Below are 22,482 nucleotides of genomic sequence, written 5' to 3' on the forward strand. Positions count from 1 at the left end.
GTGTTCCCATCTCAATATAAAATACCTATCATGTTGATTTTTTTTCTTCAAGAAACTAAGCATCAGCTGTGAAGCAAAAGTGCAACCTGATCTAGTTTATAGCGTTCTCAATTTTTTTCTAACATACCGTAGTTTTGCAGATACATGCACTGTGTGCCCTCTCAACTACAATACCCAGGTGGAGGTATCCTAAGGGACATAAGCCAGCAATGCCAAGGGATCCTGTGCCAGCTTAAATAACTGCATGGGGCTGTAAACTGAGTGAGGCACAGGGGGTAACAAGTAGGCCTTTCTTAGCTGCCAAAAAGCAACCAGAGGATCTGACCCTGTGTGACCCATGGTATCAGTGGAAGGGCTTTGCACAGAAAGCTGGAGCCAGGGACCCTCCAAGGTTATGTCTGTTTTGTTGAGACATAAATTGCTTCCCCTAGCTTAAATACTGGTATATATCATCAGGGGTTACAGAATGCTTCCTACATAGAATCGGTGCATTTTTATAACTGCTGCCAACTTCTCTCTCATTCAAGACTGCAATTAGCGTATGAACTGTAAAATTTATCTCTCCTATATAGACTCCATTTTCATAATTATCTTCCATCCCATAACGTGGCAGCAGATTTTCATTTGTAACAACCCCGGCTTCAGACGGATAAACAAAGTTAATATAATTCAATCATGTCCACATCCACTTTACAAATATGTTCAGTAATACCACCATGCCAGCTCCAGTATCAACACTACACAATTAAAAACTGTAGCTACAATCACACATTGTAGGCTTTTAAATAAAATAAAAAAATTCCTTCAGTAGCACCTTAAAGACCAACTAAGTTTTTATTTTGGTATGAGCTTTCGTGTGCATGCACACTTCTTCAGATACCTGAATATCTGAGTATCTGAAGAAGTGTGCATGCACACGAAAGCTCATACCAAAATAAAAACTTAGTTGGTCTTTAAGGTGCTACTGAAGGAATTTTTTTATTTTACTTCGATCCAGACCAACACGGCTACCTACCTGTAACCAGGCTTTTAAATGTTTGCTTTGCTGATACACAGACTGTATTAACTTAGAGAAAACTTTATACATGTTTTTAGAAATAAATTCTACATTACACAGGTAGGAGGGTTGTAAGAATATAGTATACATTATTCATTTCTGATACTCCAGAACAGTAACACAACTATCTAATATAAAGTTAATTCTGTGAACTAGTCATAAAGCAATTGTGTTAGGCTGCATGTCATTCTGAGAGCTACCGTGTTTTCCGGCGTACAAGATGACTGGGCGTATAAGACAACCCCCCACTTTTCCACTTAAAATACAGAGTTTGGGATATACTCGCCATTTCTGGGGCACCGGATCACTTCTGCTCGGACATGCACAGAAGCAATTTCCAGCTCCTGGGCATGGGCAGCGTGGCAATGGAAATAGCTTCTGCGCATGCCTGGACATGCACAGAAGTGATTTTCAGCATCTGGGCATGCCCAGAAGCTGGAAATTGCTTCTGCGCATGTCCAGGCATGCGCAGAAGCGATTTCCATTGCCATGCTGCCCATGCCCAGAAGCTGGAAATTCAAATTATGCTGCAATATTAATCACAACCCCAACTACCTCGCCAGTGAAAAACCTTAGATAATGAACTGACAAGAGATTACATTTAGGAAATATAATCTTAGGTCTGCATTCCTTCCTATTTTGTAATCATACACATGATCCATATGAAACTGCTTTGCAAATCATAACTAAGATACAAATCCTTAGGCGATTACTGCAATCTACACCAAGAGTAAGGGCTGTTCTGGTGCAATAGACAACCCTTGGTTTAGTGCTTGGGCTCAGATTCTGCTCCCTCCCCGTTTCACTCATATGCTCCAATCTACTCCCTATTTGGACCAACTATGGTTTGCAAGTACAGTGGTACCTCTGTTTACAAACAAAAATTGGTTCCGGAAGTCTGTACTTAACCTGAAGCGTACTTAACCTGAAGCGAACTTTCCCATTGAAAGTAATGGAAAGTAATCCGTTCCAGACTGGTCCGCGGAGTACTTAAACTGAAAATACTCAAACTGAGGCGTACTTAAACCAAGGTATGACTGTAAATCTGAATTGGCATGTTATGGTTTGTGCTTGTCATTTAAACTAGAATTTGAATTCTGCTTGGGGCGCTGTAGAAGATGGCTGAAAATAACATCTCTCTGCAGTTTCATTTTTGATTAATTATTCCTAAATTCGGAGGGAAAAACTGGTTACTGATACAAGTAAAATTGCATGCTCACAAGAAACAAGTGATATGCTTCTAAAATCTGCATTACACATACCAACGCACAGCACATGATCCAGAGCCCTACAAATATGCACTTGAGGTTTTGCTCAAGTATGAACCAATCTCCAAGAAGAAAACAGGGCATCTCCTGCATGCACACCACATCCACACAACCACATACAACCACATCCACACAAAAGCCATTGGTTTGTGATAGTTCTGTGCATTGTCATTATACATACATATTGCATACACACACGGTACTGTTTTGCCAAAGTATAAAACATACCAAGAACTGTCTAAGGGAAGCTGTGTTAAGTAACACATATCAAACAGCAGCTTGTCATCTGATGTATTTGTTGCTTGTATTCCAGAGCAAGATGCTATTACTTTTCCATGTGGTAATCCACCAGACAAGAAACACATCAGGCAAGGACAAGGCAATCAGTGTCTTAGTTTACAATGTGTGAATCCCCGAAGTGAGAAAACCAATCATTAGATAAAAATAGATGCAACACTGAGCCAGGAAGCTTCAAGCCAACTTTGGCCTAAATGAACACAGATGAAAAGGCAGTGGCACAAAGGGTCTATTACAAAAAGCACGCAGTAAAAAATGTCCAATGTGAAGTGAGTGCAACATGTTCTCTCGTGTAAGCAGCAATCATATTAAAATGAGAAACTTTTGTTTGCAAGAAAATTCTTCTGAATATGAAAAGTTGATTTGTACGAGGTCAATAAAGGGCACACGGTATTTTAAAAATGTATGCCATGCCCAGGAAGTATATACTATAAACAGATACAATTATTAACCCAAATAGAGCCTAGGACATGACAATTCAAATATCTAAATATGGACTGTTTGCACCAATCTTAGAGTCAGCTTTTCATAATGTTGTTAATGGTGGAAACGCTTCAGTAGAGTTTGTAGTTCTAACATGTAGAAGATCAAGTCAAATGCAACAAAGCTGAACACAAGGAATCAGGGGACAGTTATTGCAGCCCATCAAACAACGTAAATGCATTGATTTTGTCTGTGCTAAAACACTCAGGAGGTGACTAATTCTGACGCTGACAATTGCCAAATAAATGTCAGCAAGAGTGACAAACTTGAACAAACCGATTTTGTATTGTACCCAGAAGGATATGCTGCAGCAGGCAGCAAAACTGAGCCAAAATACTAGACAATAAGTCAAAGGGAGGATAAGATGTGTGGGGACCAGATCTTGGCATTCGAATCCTGCAGCTGTCAAACACATTTCATAAAAGGTTTCTTGTCTGCAGAACTCGCAAGATACTTAAAAAGAGGACAAATGGAAGGAAAAACAAACTGTAGCAGAATAAACTGGCGTAACAAGGGCAAATATACCACTATTGCAGGACTGCTGCATTCTAAGTATCATCCTCCCTACCCAGAAATGTTCATTTGCAATCTGATAATTCATTGTTGCAAAAGCAAGATCCATCAATAAGATGTTTAATGCAAGATCTTTGGGAAAAGAGATAAGTCACTATGTTGAAACATTATATACTCAGAAGATTCTGCCTTTATTTTTCAAAAGACTTCTTCTAAACCTAATTTTGAACACAGCGTGACAATTGCCTATGCAGAGGTACAGTATAGCCAAGTCAGGCCTGGTGCAGGCTGAAGCCAGTGAGGAACAGGAAAAAGAAACCAATGGTGTACAGATTAGGGCTGGGCTTTTCAATGCTGTGATATATATACAGTGGACCCTCTGAATATGAATTTAATTCATTCCAGGGGTCCGTGCGCACCCCGAAAAATCCGTATCCAGAGGCGCCGCTTCTGCACATGTGTGCAGAACACTTCTGCACATGCACGAGCAGCAAAACCCGGAAAAATACATGCGGGTTTGCCGCTTTCGCAACCCGAAGTTTACATTACTCGAGAGTAACATAACCCAAGGTCTACTGTATTGTGATGTCTGAATTAAGGGTGGAGCTATGTAGAGGCACTGGCTGGGGTCATGGTTTTTCCTGCATCGGGATTTTTGCCGGAGCCTGCTCTGGTGATTCGTTGTCCCCTGCAGGAGGCAGGGAAGAGCTGAGCCGGCAGAGTTAAAAGGGGCTGCAGGAATCGAGAAAAGCACTGGCTGGCTGCATGGTTTTTCAAACATTGTGATTTTTGCATACCACACACACACTATTTGCAATATATTGCCGGGTCAAAAATTATTAAACCAGTATCACAATATGGACTTCAAACTGGTATCGAACAACTTATCGATATATCACTGGGAGTGGCCGCCGAGACCATATAACACCTGTCCTGATAGACCTACATTGGCTCCCAATACGTTTCTGAGCACAATTCAAAGTGTCAGCGCTGACCTTCAAAGCCCTAAACGGCCTCGGTTCTGTATACCTGAAGGAGCATCTCCACTTCCATCGTTCAGCCTGGACATTGAGGTCCAGCTCTGATGGTCTTCTGGCGGTTCCAGGGAACCAGGCAGAGGGCCTTCTCAGTAGTGGCGCCCGCACTGTGGAACACCCTCCCGTCAGATGTCAAGGAAATAAACAACTATCTGACTTTTAGAAGACATCTGAAGGCAGCCTTGTTTAGGGACGTTTTAAATGTTTGATGTTTTATCAATGTTGTTGTTGTTGTTGTTGTTGTTGTTGTTGTTGTTGTTGTTTCTGTTGAGAGCCACCCAGAGTTGCTGGGGAAACCCAGCCAAATGGGTGGGGTATAAATAATAAATCATCATCATCATCATATCAATATCAATATATCACCCAGCCCTAGTACAGATGCAGAACAAAATAACTGACATGCAACTGGGGGAGGGGGCAGCAAATTGGAAAAAGAACTTTGTGTAAGGTGGAAAACAGGAATAAGCACTGATTCTGAAGGGATTGAGCAGCTGTGAACAGCCCATTTTACTTACCATGAAAGGTCTGGAGACCCCATTTTACTTACCATGAAAGGTCTGGAGACCCCATAAAAGCTGCTGCCTGATTGGGATTTAGGCTAGGCACCACCTGGCAGTCAAAAGGCAACACTGCAAGCTTTGCAAAAAAATATTAAGAATTCAAATAGGAAGCTGCTGTTTGAGTGGCTGGAAGGACCTGTTGCAGCACCCTCCTTCCATGGCAGCCTCAGCTGAGGCAAAAGTAATGCTTAAGGAATGTGGAAGGTGTCGACCATGTGAGTGCTCTGAAAATCTCTTGCAGAGGGGCATTTAGGGAGAATGATGCGGGGGTCATAGCTGCCAAGTTATCCCTTTTTTAAAGGGATTTTCCCTTATGCTGAATAGGCTTCCTCACGAGAAAAGGGAAAACTTGGCAGCTATGGCGGGGGTTGCCCTAGTTGAGTGAGCCGTGATTCTGGTAGGTGGAGGAAGGTTGAGAGAGACGAAGCCAACAAGATGCATCCTCTCAGCCATCAGACTCTCTTTCCCATCAAGGGAGGATGAAAGCAGATGAAGAGGACAAGGCATCTCTCCCTTTTGGAGAGATTCCCAAATAGAATGTATTGTGTCTGCATCCGAAAATGGCAGTCCTTTATGAATTGCTTGAAAAACTTGAGGTCCAATACCATTCCAAGGGATCCATCTTTCTACAGATCCCAGATCTACATTTTCCTTGAAGAACATGCTTCCCTGCTGCTATATCCAGTACTGAAGTTAACACTTATGTTCATTGATTTCAGTGGGTATACTCAAGAGTAGGATTTATGCTATCACCTAGAGCAGCCATCCCCAAACTGCAGCCCTCCAGATGTTTTGGCCTACAACTCCCATGATCCCTAGCTAAGAGGACCAGTGGTCAGGGATGATGGGAATTGTAGTCCGAAACATCTGGAGGGCCGAAGTTTGGGGGTGCCTGACCTATAGCATGATTAAGAGTAGCTCCTAACCTCAGCTGCTGCTTGTTGTGACATAACAAAGCATACCAGCTGTAAGTGGGGGACAGGAAGATCTCCGTGACAACCTAGAGTTAGAGCATCAACAGTGTCCAGATTGGTCCAATGCTGTCACATGATGGCAGCGGGGCCAGCTCAGCTCCTCTCTGCCCCCAGAATGAGACTGCCAGTGGCAATTTTACCTGCCCACTCTCTCAGCAGGTAAAATGGGGGCTCTGCAGCACCAGAATGACTCTGGCATCACTCCGAAGGCAGAGGCCAGTGCCGCTAAATGTATAGACACTTCTGCCTATCTAACATCCCCACATCCCAGAGCAAAGGAGGGTTGGATTGCTCTGTAACAGGTAGATTCCTTCTTTTGTTTTCTAGATTTCTCCCTTTGACCCTACGAAACATTGTCCAGCAGTCTATGCAAAGACATAAAAAGAATAGAATTTTTAAAATATATTCCTGAAATTTCTTAATATACTTATAGACATCTGTTCCAGAACTGGGATTATAACTTTATAATAAATCTAAACTAAAATTAGAAATTTACATCTAATGATTAGATGCTAAAGCTGCAATCCTAAACGTACTTATTAGGGAGTAAGCTCCTTTTAAAAACAGCGGGAGCTACTTGCAGTAAACATCCACAGAACTGCACTGGTAAAGCTTGTGAGAAGTTTTTCATTTATTTTCACCCGAGGCATTTGTTCTTTATTATTCCTGTTGATATTTGGAATGTCAAAATGAAATTTCACTAGACCCATGAGAAGACAGAGTTCAATTAAATTAACTAACAGCCTGTGTACTCATGTGCCCTCTAGTGGGCGAGTTCCCTTATTTAATAAACGAGACATTCATTAAACACCTACTCCATAAAAGTATTTCCTAATGGCAATCAAGACGTGGGGATTAGTCACTTAATTTAGCTGACATTTTCTAAAAAACCATTTATGATGACAAATAGACTACTTTAAAATGATAAAACAGATCAGCCTTTCAACAACAGTTCCAGAGGAAGATTTTTATTTTTTTAAGGCAGTTAATTACCGGTAGGCTTTCACCAAAATGCCTGAACAGTATTTTACTATTGATTTTGAACAGAGTCTTGAAGAGGAATGGCAAATTATGAAGTGTTTATAGTATGCAAACCTCTCCAGCTAGAGATACTCGTTATTCTATTGTTTAGGAAAGTTTTTAATGTTTGATGTTTTATCATTACAGGTAGGTAGCCGTGTTGGTCTGACGGAGTCGAAACGAAATAAAAAAATTCCTTCCAGCAGCGATCCTCAGCCACCTCACCCCTTGCTTTTTCATGCAAGTCCATTTGCAGTCGTTTGCAGTCGTCAACAGCTATCAGTCAGTCTATCACCCATTTCCACCACCCCTCCCCACCCTTTCTCTACATATAAGCGTCTGGGGACTTCTAATTCAGTGTATCTGAAGAAGTGTGCATGCACACAAAAGCTCATACCAAAATAAAAACTTAGTTGGTCTTTAAGGTGCTGCTCGAAGGAATTTTTTTATGATGTTTTATCGCTTTATTATTAATAATAATATTCTGTTGGGAGCCGCCCAGAGTGGTTGGGAAAACCCAGCCACATGGGTGGGGTATAATAATAATTATTATTAGTATTATTATTACTCCCCTCAAGCAGGAACCCATATGCAACCTTGCTAAACATCCTACTAGTAAAGGACACCGTCCCAGAAAGAAATACATCCTAAATTCCCTCTTTCAGCGATTTTTTTCAGGGTTGTCCATCTAATGTGATGATAGCCAAAATCTGGGCCAAAAACGCAACATGAGTCATATTAATGGGATAGACTGAACTCTGAGACCCCAAATGGTACACAGCTATACAGCATGGGCCTATGTCTGTGTATTTGTGGTGGATACACAAGGTAGGCAAGTGCATTTAAAACCTCATTACTACTGTGGGAGCACACTTGAAAATATAGCAGGAAAAGACCTCAACAGATGTTCTGGTCAATCCTCTAGACAATCTGACAGGTGTGGTGTGTTTTTTTTTTACACTATTATTAATTGATTAATTAAAACTATATACCGCTCTTCATCTAAAGATCACAGGGCAGCTCACAACCTAAAAATACAAAATGAGAACACAAAATGCTTAACAAAAAAACCCCCCAAACCAATAGCCCCCACTCCTACCAATACATTTTAAAAGGCCAGATTGTTTAATCTGCCAAAGGCCTGGTTTAATCTGCCAAAGGCCTGGTTATAGCCTCCCTGAAGAAAGCATTGCACAAATGGGGAACCACTGAATAAAAAGCCCCATTCTTGTGTTGCCACCCTCCGGACCTCTCATGGAAGGGGGCACATGAGGAAGGGCCTCAGGTGGTAATTGCAGGGTTTGGGTTGGTTCATATAGGGAGGTATTGCAATCCTGAGCAGTTAAGGCTTCATAGATCAAAACCAGAACTTTGAATTGGGCCCGGAAACTGGCAGTATCAGGTCAGGATCATTGTTGTGTGCTTGCCTCTGGAGAGCAATATGGCTGCTGAACTCTGCACCAGCAGAAGTTTCCGAACCACCTTCAGAGGCAGCCCCACATATAATGTGCTGCTGTAATCTAATTAGACATTACCAGGGCATAAACAGAAATTAGGCTATCCTTGTCTAGATAGGAATGCACTCTGTGCCATCGAGGCCATCTGAGCCTCAAGTGACAGCAAAGGATCCAGGAGTACCCCCCCCCAAGGCTATGAACCCAGTCCTTCAGAGGACCCCATCAAGAGCATTTCAACTGCCCCCCTAGTCTCCCCTGCAACAGAAGCAACAGCAAGCGGAGGGGAGATAGCCCCGCTTTCATTTCAGCACACAGAAAATCACGGATTCAGAGATGGCTCTTAGACATACAGGTTCAGTTAAACACATTTCATTTAGTCAATAAAGCTTAGTGAAACGTTACAGAAACGTTACTCTCTCATTCTTGAAGCATGGCAAACAGAAGCAAACACATTATTCACACAAAGGCTTCACTGATGCTGAATTTAGCGATATAACTGTTTCCAATGTCTTATAATATGTAATGACAGCATCCATTTATTTATGACACAGGTGAGATGCGACCAATGCATGACAACACCGCTTGTCATGAGACATCCCAAGGAATTTGAAGATCTAGTCTGCAGTCTTCTGAGCATTGACCTTGCAAAGTCCCATTGATCCCAAGTAAGTGTGTGGAAGACTGCAAAGTTGCATTTCTAAATTCTTTTTCAGATTCTGTACCTAACATTTGGACACAAAATGACCATATTCTTTAATCTGAAATCCTGACAACATTGTCAGTTAGTGATGTTATTGGCTGGAAGAGGTAGCAAGTGATTTCAAGATGGCAGAGTTTAGAGGGCTTTAAAAATATGCATGTAAAGCTATGTGTGTAATAACAAGAGCAAACAAAATATTTATTTTAGCTTGCATTTCTCACACACCTCCTAATAGCTTACTTTTATCTTATGACAGTTCCTTTGACTAGTGTTAACCTTGATCAAGCATATTATAGGGTACGCATTTTCAGCAGCTGCATGCTGTGCCTTCTTTGTATTATCCACTGTACAGATTCAGCTTATTATATGCACACATTAGAAGTCTCCTGTGACTTCTTTTGAAGACCTAACTGTATAAAAAAAGAGAAAGCAGCTGCATGCTGAGTCCCTTCCACAGCACCAGAGCTAATGAAAAATACCTCTGAGAATTACCACCCGACTAATTTCTTCCAGTCAGAGAAGGGACGCTTTGGACTGACACTTTCATCAAGTACAGAATGGAATCAGTTGGGGGAGGGGGGGAATAAGTAAATAATTTATTTTGACAGTCACTTCATAATGTATTGTGACAGCCCATAAGCCTATATATTCAAAAATTCAATTTCATGCATTTTGCAAAATTAATTCTGGAAAATCGTGTGTGTGTGTGTGTGTGTGTGTGTGTGTGTGTGTTCATTCCAGAACCCTATTTAACAAAATATAATTTCTAAAAGACAATTATTTTGTATTTCAGATGTTGCTTTACAAAATTAGCAGATGTTTAAATTGTCCCGAAACAACAGGATTTAAAGAGAATCCCTATATAAATCATGTTGATGTCACAGTCCCTAATTACACTGAAATTAAAGTTTTGCAGCATATTTCATTAGCATACTTCCAAGCACTACTGGTCTTTGCTTGGACTCAATTACCTCTTTAGCATGCTGAATTCTGGAGAGGCCTAGCCTACAGCATAGCATATGCTATCACTTTAGCTCAAGTAGGGAGAAATGAGATTACGAGAAAACGGGTAAACAACAATCCCATGTCAACTACGGTAGGAATGGCCAAATTTGTCCATCTTGGTTTCATTCCATTTCTCATTTTTCAAATCTTAAGCTCAGTTCCTCAATTTCGACATCAGCTTGGGGTTTTTTTTAAGTCCTCTTTAAGGTTCATTAACATTTCATGCATATTTATCCTAATAAACCTTTTCACAAGCAATTCCCCCTAATAAAAGGTGTATTTTAATGTTATATTCATTAATATGTGCATTTTTAAACACTTTCCCCTAATATATGAATTTTTGATACACATCATTTGGTTGGGAAAGTGCATTATGAAATAAAAAAGTGTGCAATTCGTAACAGTGTGCATTTCAAAAGATAGCTGAGTTGCGGTGCATATATTGTTTAAGGTAATGTGAACCGGGTAGTTTTGCATTAAAATGCGAACCGAATCTCTACCTTCCCTAATGGCAACACTAACTAGGTCATGTCCCAACCCTTTTGGCATCATGTTCACCAGGGCAACATTCAGTACAGTAGGATGTATTCCAAGTACAGGGTCAAAGCAGGTCACAGTGGTCTGACACACAACTGGATTTGTGCAATCGCTAGCAGATACCAAGAACACACGTCTGTGATCGTGTTTCCCAAGGCCATTATGGAATTCCCCAGAGTTCCAGGATCATCGCCTACATTATTGCAGTTCTGAACCAGAGACAGCGAAAAACAAATGAGCCCATCTCATGTTGCCCAGTCTCTTTGGGACGCTGGCAGTCAATGCCTGCCCCCCCTTGCTTAACAGGTTTACTCCAGGCTGCAGATGGTTGCTCCATTTGGGGGCCAGAAAGGAATTTTCTCATGTCTGGCTGCAGATAGGCACATTTTTCGCCTTCCTTAAGTCCTCTGTAAGTTAGGATAGTATTCTCAATGGTCTTTGCACTGAACAACCATCACAACTTGGAAGGTGAGTCAGGAGAGGACTAAGTTGAAAACACACCTTTCCTAACACTCTTTTTTGTTATTTTTAGTTTATTTTGACAAAGTAATAATCATAAATAAGTAAGAATAAAAATGTGCACCCCACCACCGAGACCATTCCATAATAACTATCCAACCTTCCAAAATTTCAACACCTCTTGTGATGGTTTGACCCCTTTCTGTTTTAACAGTACAGTCACATGGTACCTCGGGTTACAGACACTTCAGGTTGCGTGTTTTCGGGTTGCGCACTTTGCCGAACCCGGAAGTACCGAAACGAGTTACTTCCAGGTTTTGGTGCTCGCGCATGCGCAGAAGCGCTAAATCGTGATTTGCGCATGCGCAGAAGTGCCAAACTCTGACCTGCGCGTGCACAGACGTGGCTCTGCAGGTTGCGAACGTGCCTCCTACATGGATCACATTCGCAACCCGAGTGTCCACTGTACAAATTCTACAAACAGCCTCCATATCTCCTCAAAATAATTTCTCCTGCACATTCCCCATCTTACCTTAATGGCACATGTTAATTTATCATTAATAGCCAAATCCCACACCGCTTTATACCATTTTTCCATTTTATATTCTGCTTGCCCATTCCACTTCCTAGCTATTCATGCAGCTGTCAATAAATTGGGGGGGGGGCTTTCCTAACACTCTTAGCAGAAAAACAGGGGCTTCCCCATAGCTAGGAAGCTGCCTCTAATTAGAGCTTTGCAATGTGGAATGGGAATGTCCAGCGGATCTGGGCACATGCTAGAAAAGGGACCTGCTCTTAGCCTAACCATATGTTAGGGTTTCACTGCAGTCAAAATCTTCAGCTTGAGAATGTTTGGATTTGGATCAAGCACAAACCAAAACACTGTAAACAACTAAAAACATTGGCAGGATTTCAAAAAACACTTGCAAGGTAACGAGAACTACTGGTATGGTGAGAACTGAGTGTTAAGAAAATATGGAGAACATTATATGATGCAGTTGGAAAAGAATAACTATGGAAACCATGGAGGGGTGAAGGGAAGTCCAGGGATTCAGAGAATCCTATGTGTTTATGATTTATTTGTGACATTAACTGTTAGAGCTAAAAATGAATAATTTCTTTTTAAAAAAAGAGATAGCCAGAGCTGGGCAGGGGGTTTCTCTCTCTCTCTCTCTCTCTCTCTCTCTCTCTCTCTCTCTCTGTGTGTGTGTGTGTGTAAAGGCAGGCATCTACATCAAAAAGCAGTATGAGGTTGTAAGGCAGCTTTCAAACAGCCCCACATTGCTATTTGACTGCTTTTGCATGTTCCCAGAACACATAAGACAAAGCCAAGATGAGCAGGACTGCATTGTCCACTCCCCAGCTAGTGAGCAGAAGGTTTAATCCTGGTCTCTGCAGCACAACGGGAGGCGGGGAGGATGCATCTATTTTCTCCACCCCCTCCCAACCGTGAGTTCAATAAGGGTTTTAAAACTCTTGATTAAGCCTACATTTGGAGTGGCGGTGAAGAAGATGCAGTGTCTCCTTCCATCACCCCCCCCCTGCTTCTATGACCATACACTTGATTAGCGTATAAACATTAGGGCAGCCCCCCCAATTGATTTGGGGCCCAGATCCAGCTAGTCCCAGGTTGGGGCTGATCCAAAGTCTTGGACCTAGAGCAGATATGGGGTGTGGACAACCAGGCCATTTATTCAGGTAAAGTTTGAGGTGGGGGAGAAAAAGTCCCACGCCGGCCACTCATTTCTTAATTGTAAATAATGAATAAAGTGTATCCAAATTCTAAACCCCAAATCAGGGTCCACTTCTTCCTTGCTAACCGCAATTGCACTGTTGTGGTTTGCACCAAAGCTCAACAACTGATGTGGAGTACCATATAATTTCCCCATTTCACTGCCCCTTCTCCTGTTTCCTCCTATACCTAACCACCACCTGCAGTCGATCCAAGCACAGCCTGTGGCTGCCTATTAATACATGGCAACAAATGTGGCTGGAGCCTTAGCGGAGAGGAACGAACTGTTTCAATAGTGCAGTAATTGGCCTTCCTCCTGGATTGTGACAAATGAAATGTTTATGTTCAACTAACCGGGCAATAATTGTATACATTGAAATTGTCAAGGCACTTATACCAGAGACAAACCCAATTAAGTCAATGGAATCTAAACAAGATTAGTAGGTCAGGCCTTAAATATTTCAATTAAACATTCCACTGATAGTATTGCAGCAACTAAGAAGCCTAGTTATTGGTAATGGCCCCGGAGTGCCAATTCCCAGGCCCCAGAACTCCTGCCCCTTTCCTTCTCCCTTAAAAACAAACAAACAAACCAAAGTTTTGTTTTACTTTGCTTACAGGTACAGGGTAATAACCCAGCCACTCACCATCTTAATTTGCCCAGGCATATCTATCCATATAATTTATCCTATGCCAGTTTTATTCAAATTTGTGTCATGGGCCTATGCCCAACATCCTTTAGTCAAGGGGGAATCCCTGAGGGTCAAAGGTAATGACTGTTTAAAGGAAAGGTGAGCAAGGGCTCTTCAACACTTCTGCTTGTCATGTGCTTTCTGGACACGGATCTGAGCTGTTTTCCATTTGCCCCACTGCTTTCCCCAGGAAAACCTACTCTTCAGTGCTGAATCGGGAGAAAAGGTCAACCCACAGAAATCACATTGGAATTTGCTCTGAGTCAGAGACTAAAGATGGGGAAATGGCAGGTCAAGTAGAAGTGTGGGTGAGCGCTTCATGAAGTGTTTCACAATCGGGGGCCATATTTATTTTTATTTTTTTTATTTTTTAAATTTCTATACCGCTTTATATTTTTAAGAAAAATCTCAAAGCAGTTTACGGCATATTAAATCAATAAAACATAAATAAAACAATCTGAAGAAAGTCAAATATACAGAATACTTCAAAGCATAGTACCCCCAGGGTACTCCAAGGGACTAGCACTCCTTTTTGCCACGTGCATTTTCTTGGGAGCAGTCCTGGTTTGTTTCTGGTGGGAAAGGGTGATCACCAAGGCTTCCGTTTTGACCAGTAGAGCCCATGATCTAGAACCCCCAGGTCAGATAAGTGCGATGCCCTGGCTCTGCAAGGCATGGGGTGAAATCCACTCCAGCGCCTAGCCGAGTGGAGTCATCTGGTGCTGCTGACTTGCATCTAGTAAATAACTGTCTACTCAGAAGAAAGTCACACTGAGTTCAGTGGGCCTTACTCCCAGGTAAAGGTGTGTGGGACTACACTGTATAGTGTTTTATCTAGGCCAGGCATCCCCAAACTGCGGCCCTCCAGATGTTTTGGCCTACAACTCCCATGATCCTTAGCTAACAGGACCAGTGGTCGGGGAAGATGGGAATTGTAGTCCAAAACATCTGGAGGGCCGAAGTTTGGGGATGCCTGATCTAGGCAGCAAAGGGCTCCTCTGAATGACAAGATCTTTTTGCACTAGGTCAGTGAGGACCACTTGCTATTTAAAATTCTCCCATATATATAGAACTCCCTGTGCGCCTTTTGGACTGTATCTGTAGGTTTCCCCCTCTGTGTCAAATAACTGGGGTCAAATAAGTGTTGTTTAGCTGCCCACCCCCGGCTATGCCCATGGGGGGGGCACAGGAAGGAAACAAGGTCGGAAGGGGCCACGGTCGGGAAAAGGTTGGGAAATGCTGCTTTAATGCATTATTTTTAAAGAGATCATACTACAAGGCAAATACCCGTACTTTCCATTACAGTGGTATCTCGGTTTAAGTACACAATTGGTTCCGGAAGTCTGTACTTGACCTGAAGCATACTTAATCTGAAGCGAACTTTCCCATTGAAAGTAATGGAAAGGTCTGCGGAGTACTCAACCTGAAGTGTACTTAACCCGAAGTATGAGTGTAATTGGTTCTGGAAGTCCGTACTTAACCTGAAGCGTACTTAACCTGAAGCGAACTTTCCCATTCAAAGTAATGGAAAGTGGATTAATCTGTTCCAGACGGGTCCGTGGAGTACTTAAACTGAAAGTACTCAAACCGAGACGTACCTAAACCAAGGTATGACTGTAATTGTATTAATTCACCACAAGATGGCGGTGTACAAAAATCTGAACGAATACGAAGCATAAAATACTGCAAAATCCTTTTGTTATAGTCTGTAAGATCCAAAGATGAATGGTGTGTGTGTGCTGTTTACTAATTTTCATCATTTCCAATGATACTAAATTCAGAGAGAAAGAAAACTCCATCTGTTTTCCCTTCAGCGTATATCAATTTGTAGAACTTCACTTTCCAAACAAACCCCAGGTAATTTGTCTGTTGTTTCAAATCTAAACATAAGTCTTATTTCAGATTTGCTGACTTATGAACCAATACCTTTTCTGTTGCTCCAGTGTAATAATCTTCATTGAAAATACAGATGGAAAACAGTGGGCTGGTTATCATATAATGTCAAACTACTGGTTTGGCAAGACATGAGTAATCTGTGGGCTCATGCACTCCATGCTTCATTGTTCTGATTTCCCTCCCTGATGTCCAGCTAATCATAATTTGAAGTTACTATATACCCAAACCATTAAAAAGCTGTGATTTCCCCCTAATCAGAAATTCAGAAAGAATTAGCAGAGGAGGAGAAAGCATGCAAGCCGACAGCATATTACCAAACCGTTTTGTATGTGAATAGTGCCAAGGACAGTGCTATTTAGAAAGTTTCAGTTGGACTGCAAAGAAATTATCATAGACCAAAGAAATTATTATAGACCAAAAGTGTGAATTTAAAATTTCTAATTCTTGTCCAGCATGGAGGCAAACATAAAGAGAGATTTTGTGTTTCATATTGTGTGAAAATGAGCTATTACAGCTTTAAATAAACTCCTTAGTAGAAAATATGTGTTAATGTAAATCACCATGGACTTTGATTGAACCTCCTGTAGCATTCTGAATTAGTTATGCCCGATAATTCTTTTTCACATGTATGTACCACTGAACCAAGTCACTGCTTGATTTTCATAAGCTGCACTTTACCATCTGTGACCTTAACATGCAAGCAGAGATGCATTTTACTTATTTGGTTCTGAAAACAAATACAAATATCTGAATAAAATATCCAACGAGCAGCTTTACTCATTAGTTCTCAAATGATTCAGGGTTTTCAAACTTCTTTAAGAGAATGAAAAAAGTCAGTCAGAGTCTTACTTGATGTCTGCTTTTCTGTGTAGCCAAAAATGCTATGGGAAACCCAGAAATCCTCTTCTAAAAGACTCCAGAGATTCTAGATATCTCAACTAGCTAATTTGTTGCCTTCAAGCTGCTGGTCACTATTGCCGCAAATTTTCTAAGATACTCATAACAAATGCAGCCTATGGATTGTATCTGGTACCTCAAGGATTTTTTGTGACCCCCTCAAAACTTGGCTTTAACATATATTATTATTTTAAAATAGCCTTTCTTTACAATAATTGACTACTCCCACAGCCCCCCTCCCCTGCTGCGATGACTTGATGAAAACAAGTTTATTGGTGACGCTCAAAAGATTCCACAGTGTGTGTGTGTGTGTGTGTCTATAACTGCTTCCCCTTTCCTCACTATGATACTATGAGGCCAAAGCTTTTTCAAAGCACCCCATAAATCCCCCTTTTAATTTTTCTGAAATTACTGTTTCCGTAAGTCTCTCTTGTGACAGTGTGATGCCAAAACGTTTACTTTGCCTCCATTCAAAATAATTTCAAAGCAAAAGCAATTTGTTCTTTAAAATATTATTATACAGAATTTAATAATGAACACTGATTAAGAAATGACTGAAAACAGCACAGAATAACTGACAGGAAAGTATTTTGGAAGGAAGTCTAGAGAATAATCTAATCTCACAGGCCTTGTCCACACCTCACATTAAGCCGTGAAAATCTGACCACGTATGATGGCATTTCTGCAGGTAGACTATCCCAAAATACCACAAAGTGGCAGGAGAGCTGGACAACTTGAAGCAGGACTTTTCATCCATCCCGAGAACTACTTTACTTTCAGCTGGACTCCAAAACTAGAATACGTCTGGCCACAACAATTGGTCAAGACAACTGTTTTGCACAAACCGCTTTCCAATGCATGGATCTGCCCCAGTAGCATGCAGCTGCTAGCTCCTATGTGTGTGCCCCCTCTGCAACTTGCTGGGATCTTATAATAGACCTATCCATGTACAAAAGGTTCCCTAACAGATAGGAAAGCTTGAAAAGCAATGATGCATAAGATTCTCTAGCTAGTGAGATGGTGGATGTAGCAGTCAAGGAAATGCACAGCTTACAAACTCTTATGGTCAGGGAACTGAATTCCGCCACCTTAGGGTTGCTCATCAAAAAAGAAGTAGGAGTTAGCCTCGGGTTCCGGTTTCCGCCTGCAGGAATGGCGGACCTGTTTTCCATCTCTCTGACCTTCGTAAGGAATTTGGCGGTTGCTAGGGGAGTAAATGGCAACCCCCTACCCTCTCCGGGGGTTACGGAGAGGGGCCGCTGGCCCGCGATGCCCCCAGACCCACTCCGACTGTTTTTGGAGTGGGGGGAGCTTGGGCTGAGCACTTATGAGGGCCAGGACTCCCGGACGCTAATCTGCATGGCGGGGATTTCCATGGTTAAAGAAGATAATTAGGCTTAAATCTATGGACATACTTCAGAAGGAGGGGAAGAAGCGCTGTTTACTGCTGAGAAATTTATGCTGCTGAGGGAGAGGAGTCAAAGATTGTACTGCATCTGGAAGAAGGATTGATGGGGACGGAGCGATAAGGGAAGTGAGTTTTTATTTTTTTCCTTCATATTGTTGCCTCGTACCTTCCCGGACGCGATGTCCTGGCTTGTTTGGAGTGAAAGAGAAGCAAAAGACTGTGTGAGTTGAACTTTATAACTGTTGTTACTGAGCATATTTTTTAAAGATGTGGAGTTGCCGATGAGAAAAGCCCCCCCCTAGTCGGACGGAAGGAGTTCTGGACGCGTTCGGAGGATTTATGAGCTGTGACGCACTTTAAATTGGAGCAGCGACCTGAAGCTAAGTTCAGCTATAGGGCAAGGAGATCCATTAATTTACCAAAAGTTTATGGTTTGATGTTTGGGTCTCCTGCCTGGAAAAGCTGTAAATTCTATAATGATCGTAAATCTTCATGGCTATGAGAGAAAACGAAAGTGATTTGAGCTTTTTAAGATGGCGCTGCTTCTAGCTGCTTCGACGCAACAGGGAGCTCCATTAAGAAGATTTATGGGGAGGCTGGACTGATTAACTCACACAGGAGAAAGAACATCTGTGAAACTTTGTTTGATATTTATCTCAGCAGCTGGGAAACAATCGGATGAAAGTGGAAAACATCTATGTGACTGTAAGGGGAAGATCTGGATTATTATGAACTTGGAAGACGATTTGAACTTTAGAAAAAAGACGGCAGTGGACAGTTGCGAGGAATTCCCAATTTCTTGAAGCATGGGAACCCAAATAAAAAATTCTTTAGATGATTTGGCATAACATTCGGTTTGATTGATATATATATGTGTATAATTTGAAATATTGAATGTGATATAATTGGTTTTAATTGGAAAATTAATAAAAATATTTTTTTTAAAAAAAAAAAGAAGAAGAAGTAGGAGTTCCTGCTCCTCTTTTTCGAGAAAAAAAAATAGCCCTGCTTACAGACCATAAGCAAATAATTAAATTGTCAACTTACCTCTGCCAACACTACAATTAGGATAAGCTCGATTTTTGATTCTGGGAACAGTCCATTTACTTGAGGTGACATGCCAATAAGGACACAATTGGTAACCACTGATATGACAGTCATAGTTTGAAAAGCCAACTGAAACAAAAAGAAAAAGAACCAGAATTCCTTTAACAAAAATGTGTTCTCTTTGCTCAGGCTCCTGAATAGCCCTGACATTCCTCTTTGTTACATTCAAAAGTGCCAATAACAAAAAGTTTGGGGCAGGTATCATAGCTGCCAAGTTATCCCTTTTTTAAAAGGGATTTTCCCTTATGCTGAATAGGCTTCCTCGCGAGAAAAGGGAAAACTTGGCAGCTATGACAGGTATCTGCATGAAATCTGCTACTAATAGTCTGGCCAAACAGCCTAAAGATGGCTTAAAATCACATTCTATGATTCTATGAATTGTGGTTCAACCACGTTTGGAGAGCTGCAGGTTACCCTACCTTTACCCTAAATTGAATGCCCTGTAGCCTATAAAATAACATGTAAATCTGCCTTATCTGCAGGGAATAAGATACTTCTTTTAAAAACTACAGCACAGTTTTAAGACACTGTAGCTAAATGCTAGACTGACAGCTAAATCCCCACACTACATGTCTATTTCTTGTCTCTGTCATTTTGTACCTATGCTTACTTTTTATTTTATTTTTTTATAATAATTTTTATTGATTTTAATATAAACAAAAACAAGACACAGCATAATATATGTAACCGTCCCTCCATCCTCCCTCCCTTCACCAGTCCACTTCTGCCACCAGTAGGACCCGTAGGCGTTGGGAGCCAAAGGCGGTCCATTTTAGGGCTGAGTTTGTCCTCCCCCCCCTCCTCTACCCCCAGCCCCCCCCCCTGCCACCAGGAGGCCAGGGGCGGAGGAGTAGTAAGGTTTGGATTTCCCATGCTTGCTTTTTAATTGAATTCTCAGTTTACTGTAAACTCATGGCATACTTTTTAGTCTTACCGTATTTTTCCGTGTATAATACTAGTTTTCCCCCCAAAAAAATTGTGTCACAAGTTTGGGGGCGTCTTATAATCTGGGCTATCTCCCCACATTTTCCTAAATCTGAGTCCCCAAAAATAGGGGGCATCTTATACATGGGGGCGTCTTATAGACGTAAAAATACTGTATATCCCACTTTTATACCCTTAAAAGTGAGCGAAAATTACTAACTTCTCCTGTATTCCAATGGCAAATAGAGAAACAAATAAATGACGAAGTTATTCAAACATTATGCATCTGAATGGATTACCTGCCATACACCAATATTTGCAGCAGGTTCTGAAAACGGGCGTTTAAAGATCCTGCACATTTTTAAGGCATCAGAATACATCTCTGTGATGTTGTTGAGCACTGCAAAAACAGCTGCCAAAGGGTAGACGCATGAAAAAAGGCTCACATAGCCAAACTGCAAGAACAACTCCAAATAATCATCAAAAGTACCCTGGAAGAAAAGAGAACAATTTAACCATAAATACAAGATTAGAAGCAGCTTTACAGATCCTGGCAAACCTACGTATTTTCCGAATTAGAAATATTAAAGTGGAGAGCGTGGGTGTAAAATAAAAAGCAGGGAGTGTAAGATTGACATGAGCAGAGTATACATACCAACTACCTGTTTTCATTTCTATTCATTTGAAGATCAATTAATTCATCTTGTGTGGAACATTGAGGGCACTCACTTAAAACATGAGAGACCGTGTACAGCACTGCTCCATGCCCAACATAAATCACCAGTTAGAATGAAGGTGGTGTTTTAATAATTACATCCTCTCTTAAAGAACCGTGCTTGGTATGTGCTTTTGCCCCAACTTTAAATTTATCAAATAAAACCTTACTAATGTCAGGAAATTTGCCCCAAAGCCCAAGTAAATGTTTATTGGTGTTTCAAACGCGGCTAACACACAGGAAATAAACAAACTGCTTTTAGATAGAACAGCTGCCCCCAAGGCTGTTTGCCCACCCAATCTGAGTCAGGAGATTCCAGACATCCCTAAGATCCCAAGAAGCAGAAGTTGAAGTACCACTCTCTGCTTCTGGGGCCTCATGCAAAAGAAGCCAAATTATACAGTCACAGATGTGACTAAAAGAGTCCAGACAATGGTTTAGAATGAAGATGTAGATGTTTTCTAATCACAATTAAAATAGCAGCATATAATGAAGCCAGCTTATCGCATAGGAAAAATAAGAAAGAAAAATGCTATTAGGAATATAGGACTATCTGGGAAATCACAGAACAGGCAAAAAGGCTAATCTAATCTAGCCTGATACATTAACAATGAATCCATGGCCCTATAACACAGGTGACAGTCAGAGAAGCAAAGGGAAAAGGTGAGGCATCACAGATGGCCTATGGGTAATACTTAAGAACCAGCCAATCAGAAGGTGACTAGGCCAAAACTTTCCAGAGCTAAAAGTCTAGGGCAGGCATACCCAAACTGCGGCCCTCCAGATGTTTTGGCCTACAACTCCCATGATCCCTAGCTAACAGGACCAGTGGTCAGGGAAGATGGGAAATGTAGTCCAAAACATCTGGAGGGCCGAAGATTGGGGATGCCTGGTCTAGGGTGTATGTGTGACTCCACAACTGCTAAATTCTTCCCAATTAAGTGAAGTCATCATCCTTGGCCTTGAAGCCCTGGTACAGACAAGCCAGCACCCAGGTGCTATTAAAGAGAGTGTTAGCAGCCAGCAGAAAGAGAAACTGCTTCTTCATGAGCTCGCCTCTTTACCCAGAAGTCTGAGCTCCAGACAGAACCAACGTTGATGAACAGGGCCGAGTACAAGACTCCCAACCTCTTAACAATTCTTAATATAAAGGTAAAGGGACCCCTGACCATTTGCTCCAGTCGTGACCGACTCTGGGGTTGCGGCGCTCATCTCGTTTTACTGGTCGAGGGAGCCGGTGTTCAGCTTCCGGGTCATGTGGCCAGCATGACTAAGCCACTTTTGGCGAACCAGAGCAGCGCACAGAAACGCCGTTTACCTTCCCGCCAGAGCGGTACCTATTCATCTACTTGCACTTTGATGTGCTTTCGAACTGCAAGGTTGGCAGGAGCTGGGACCAAACAACAGGAGCTCACCCTGTTGCGGGGATTCGCACCGCTGACCTTCTGATCGTCAAGCCCTAGGTTCAGTGGTTTAGACCACAGCTAAATCAAAAACTCTTAAAGCTAGTGCAACAGGTGGTCCAGGTGAATGAGATGAGCTTAGAATGGTCTTACTGGGAGCTCCTTTTTTAAAATATGATGTGGATTGCTTCACTTACTTCAAAATGAAGTAAGATGTGGTATGTGTTTTATCAGAAGACAGATACAGCCAAATCTCGGTTGTCAAACATAATCCGTTCTGGAAGACCGTTTGACTTCCGAAACGTTTGACAACCGAGGATCAAGGGCGGTTGGCAAAGTCA

At 41.7% G+C, this 22,482-nt stretch overlaps 1 protein-coding gene across 4 annotated transcripts in view; it reads right to left on the bottom strand.

Moving 5' to 3' along the window:
* ANO10 (anoctamin 10) overlaps nucleotides 1-22,482 on the bottom strand; it is an 84,839-nt gene that overhangs the window by 44,726 nt on the left and 17,631 nt on the right. For all 4 annotated transcript variants that reach the window (XM_060280650.1, XM_035129046.2, XM_060280651.1 and 1 more), the window contains exons 10-11: nucleotides 20,323-20,514; nucleotides 19,040-19,168 (exon numbers count right to left, since the gene is read on the bottom strand). In XM_060280650.1, coding sequence (XP_060136633.1) covers nucleotides 19,040-19,168; nucleotides 20,323-20,514 — 321 coding nt within the window. The remainder of the gene's footprint in view (nucleotides 1-19,039; nucleotides 19,169-20,322; nucleotides 20,515-22,482) is intronic.

This window comes from Zootoca vivipara, chromosome 12, assembly GCF_963506605.1.
Source record: "Zootoca vivipara chromosome 12, rZooViv1.1, whole genome shotgun sequence".
Lineage (NCBI taxonomy): Eukaryota > Metazoa > Chordata > Lepidosauria > Squamata > Lacertidae > Zootoca > Zootoca vivipara.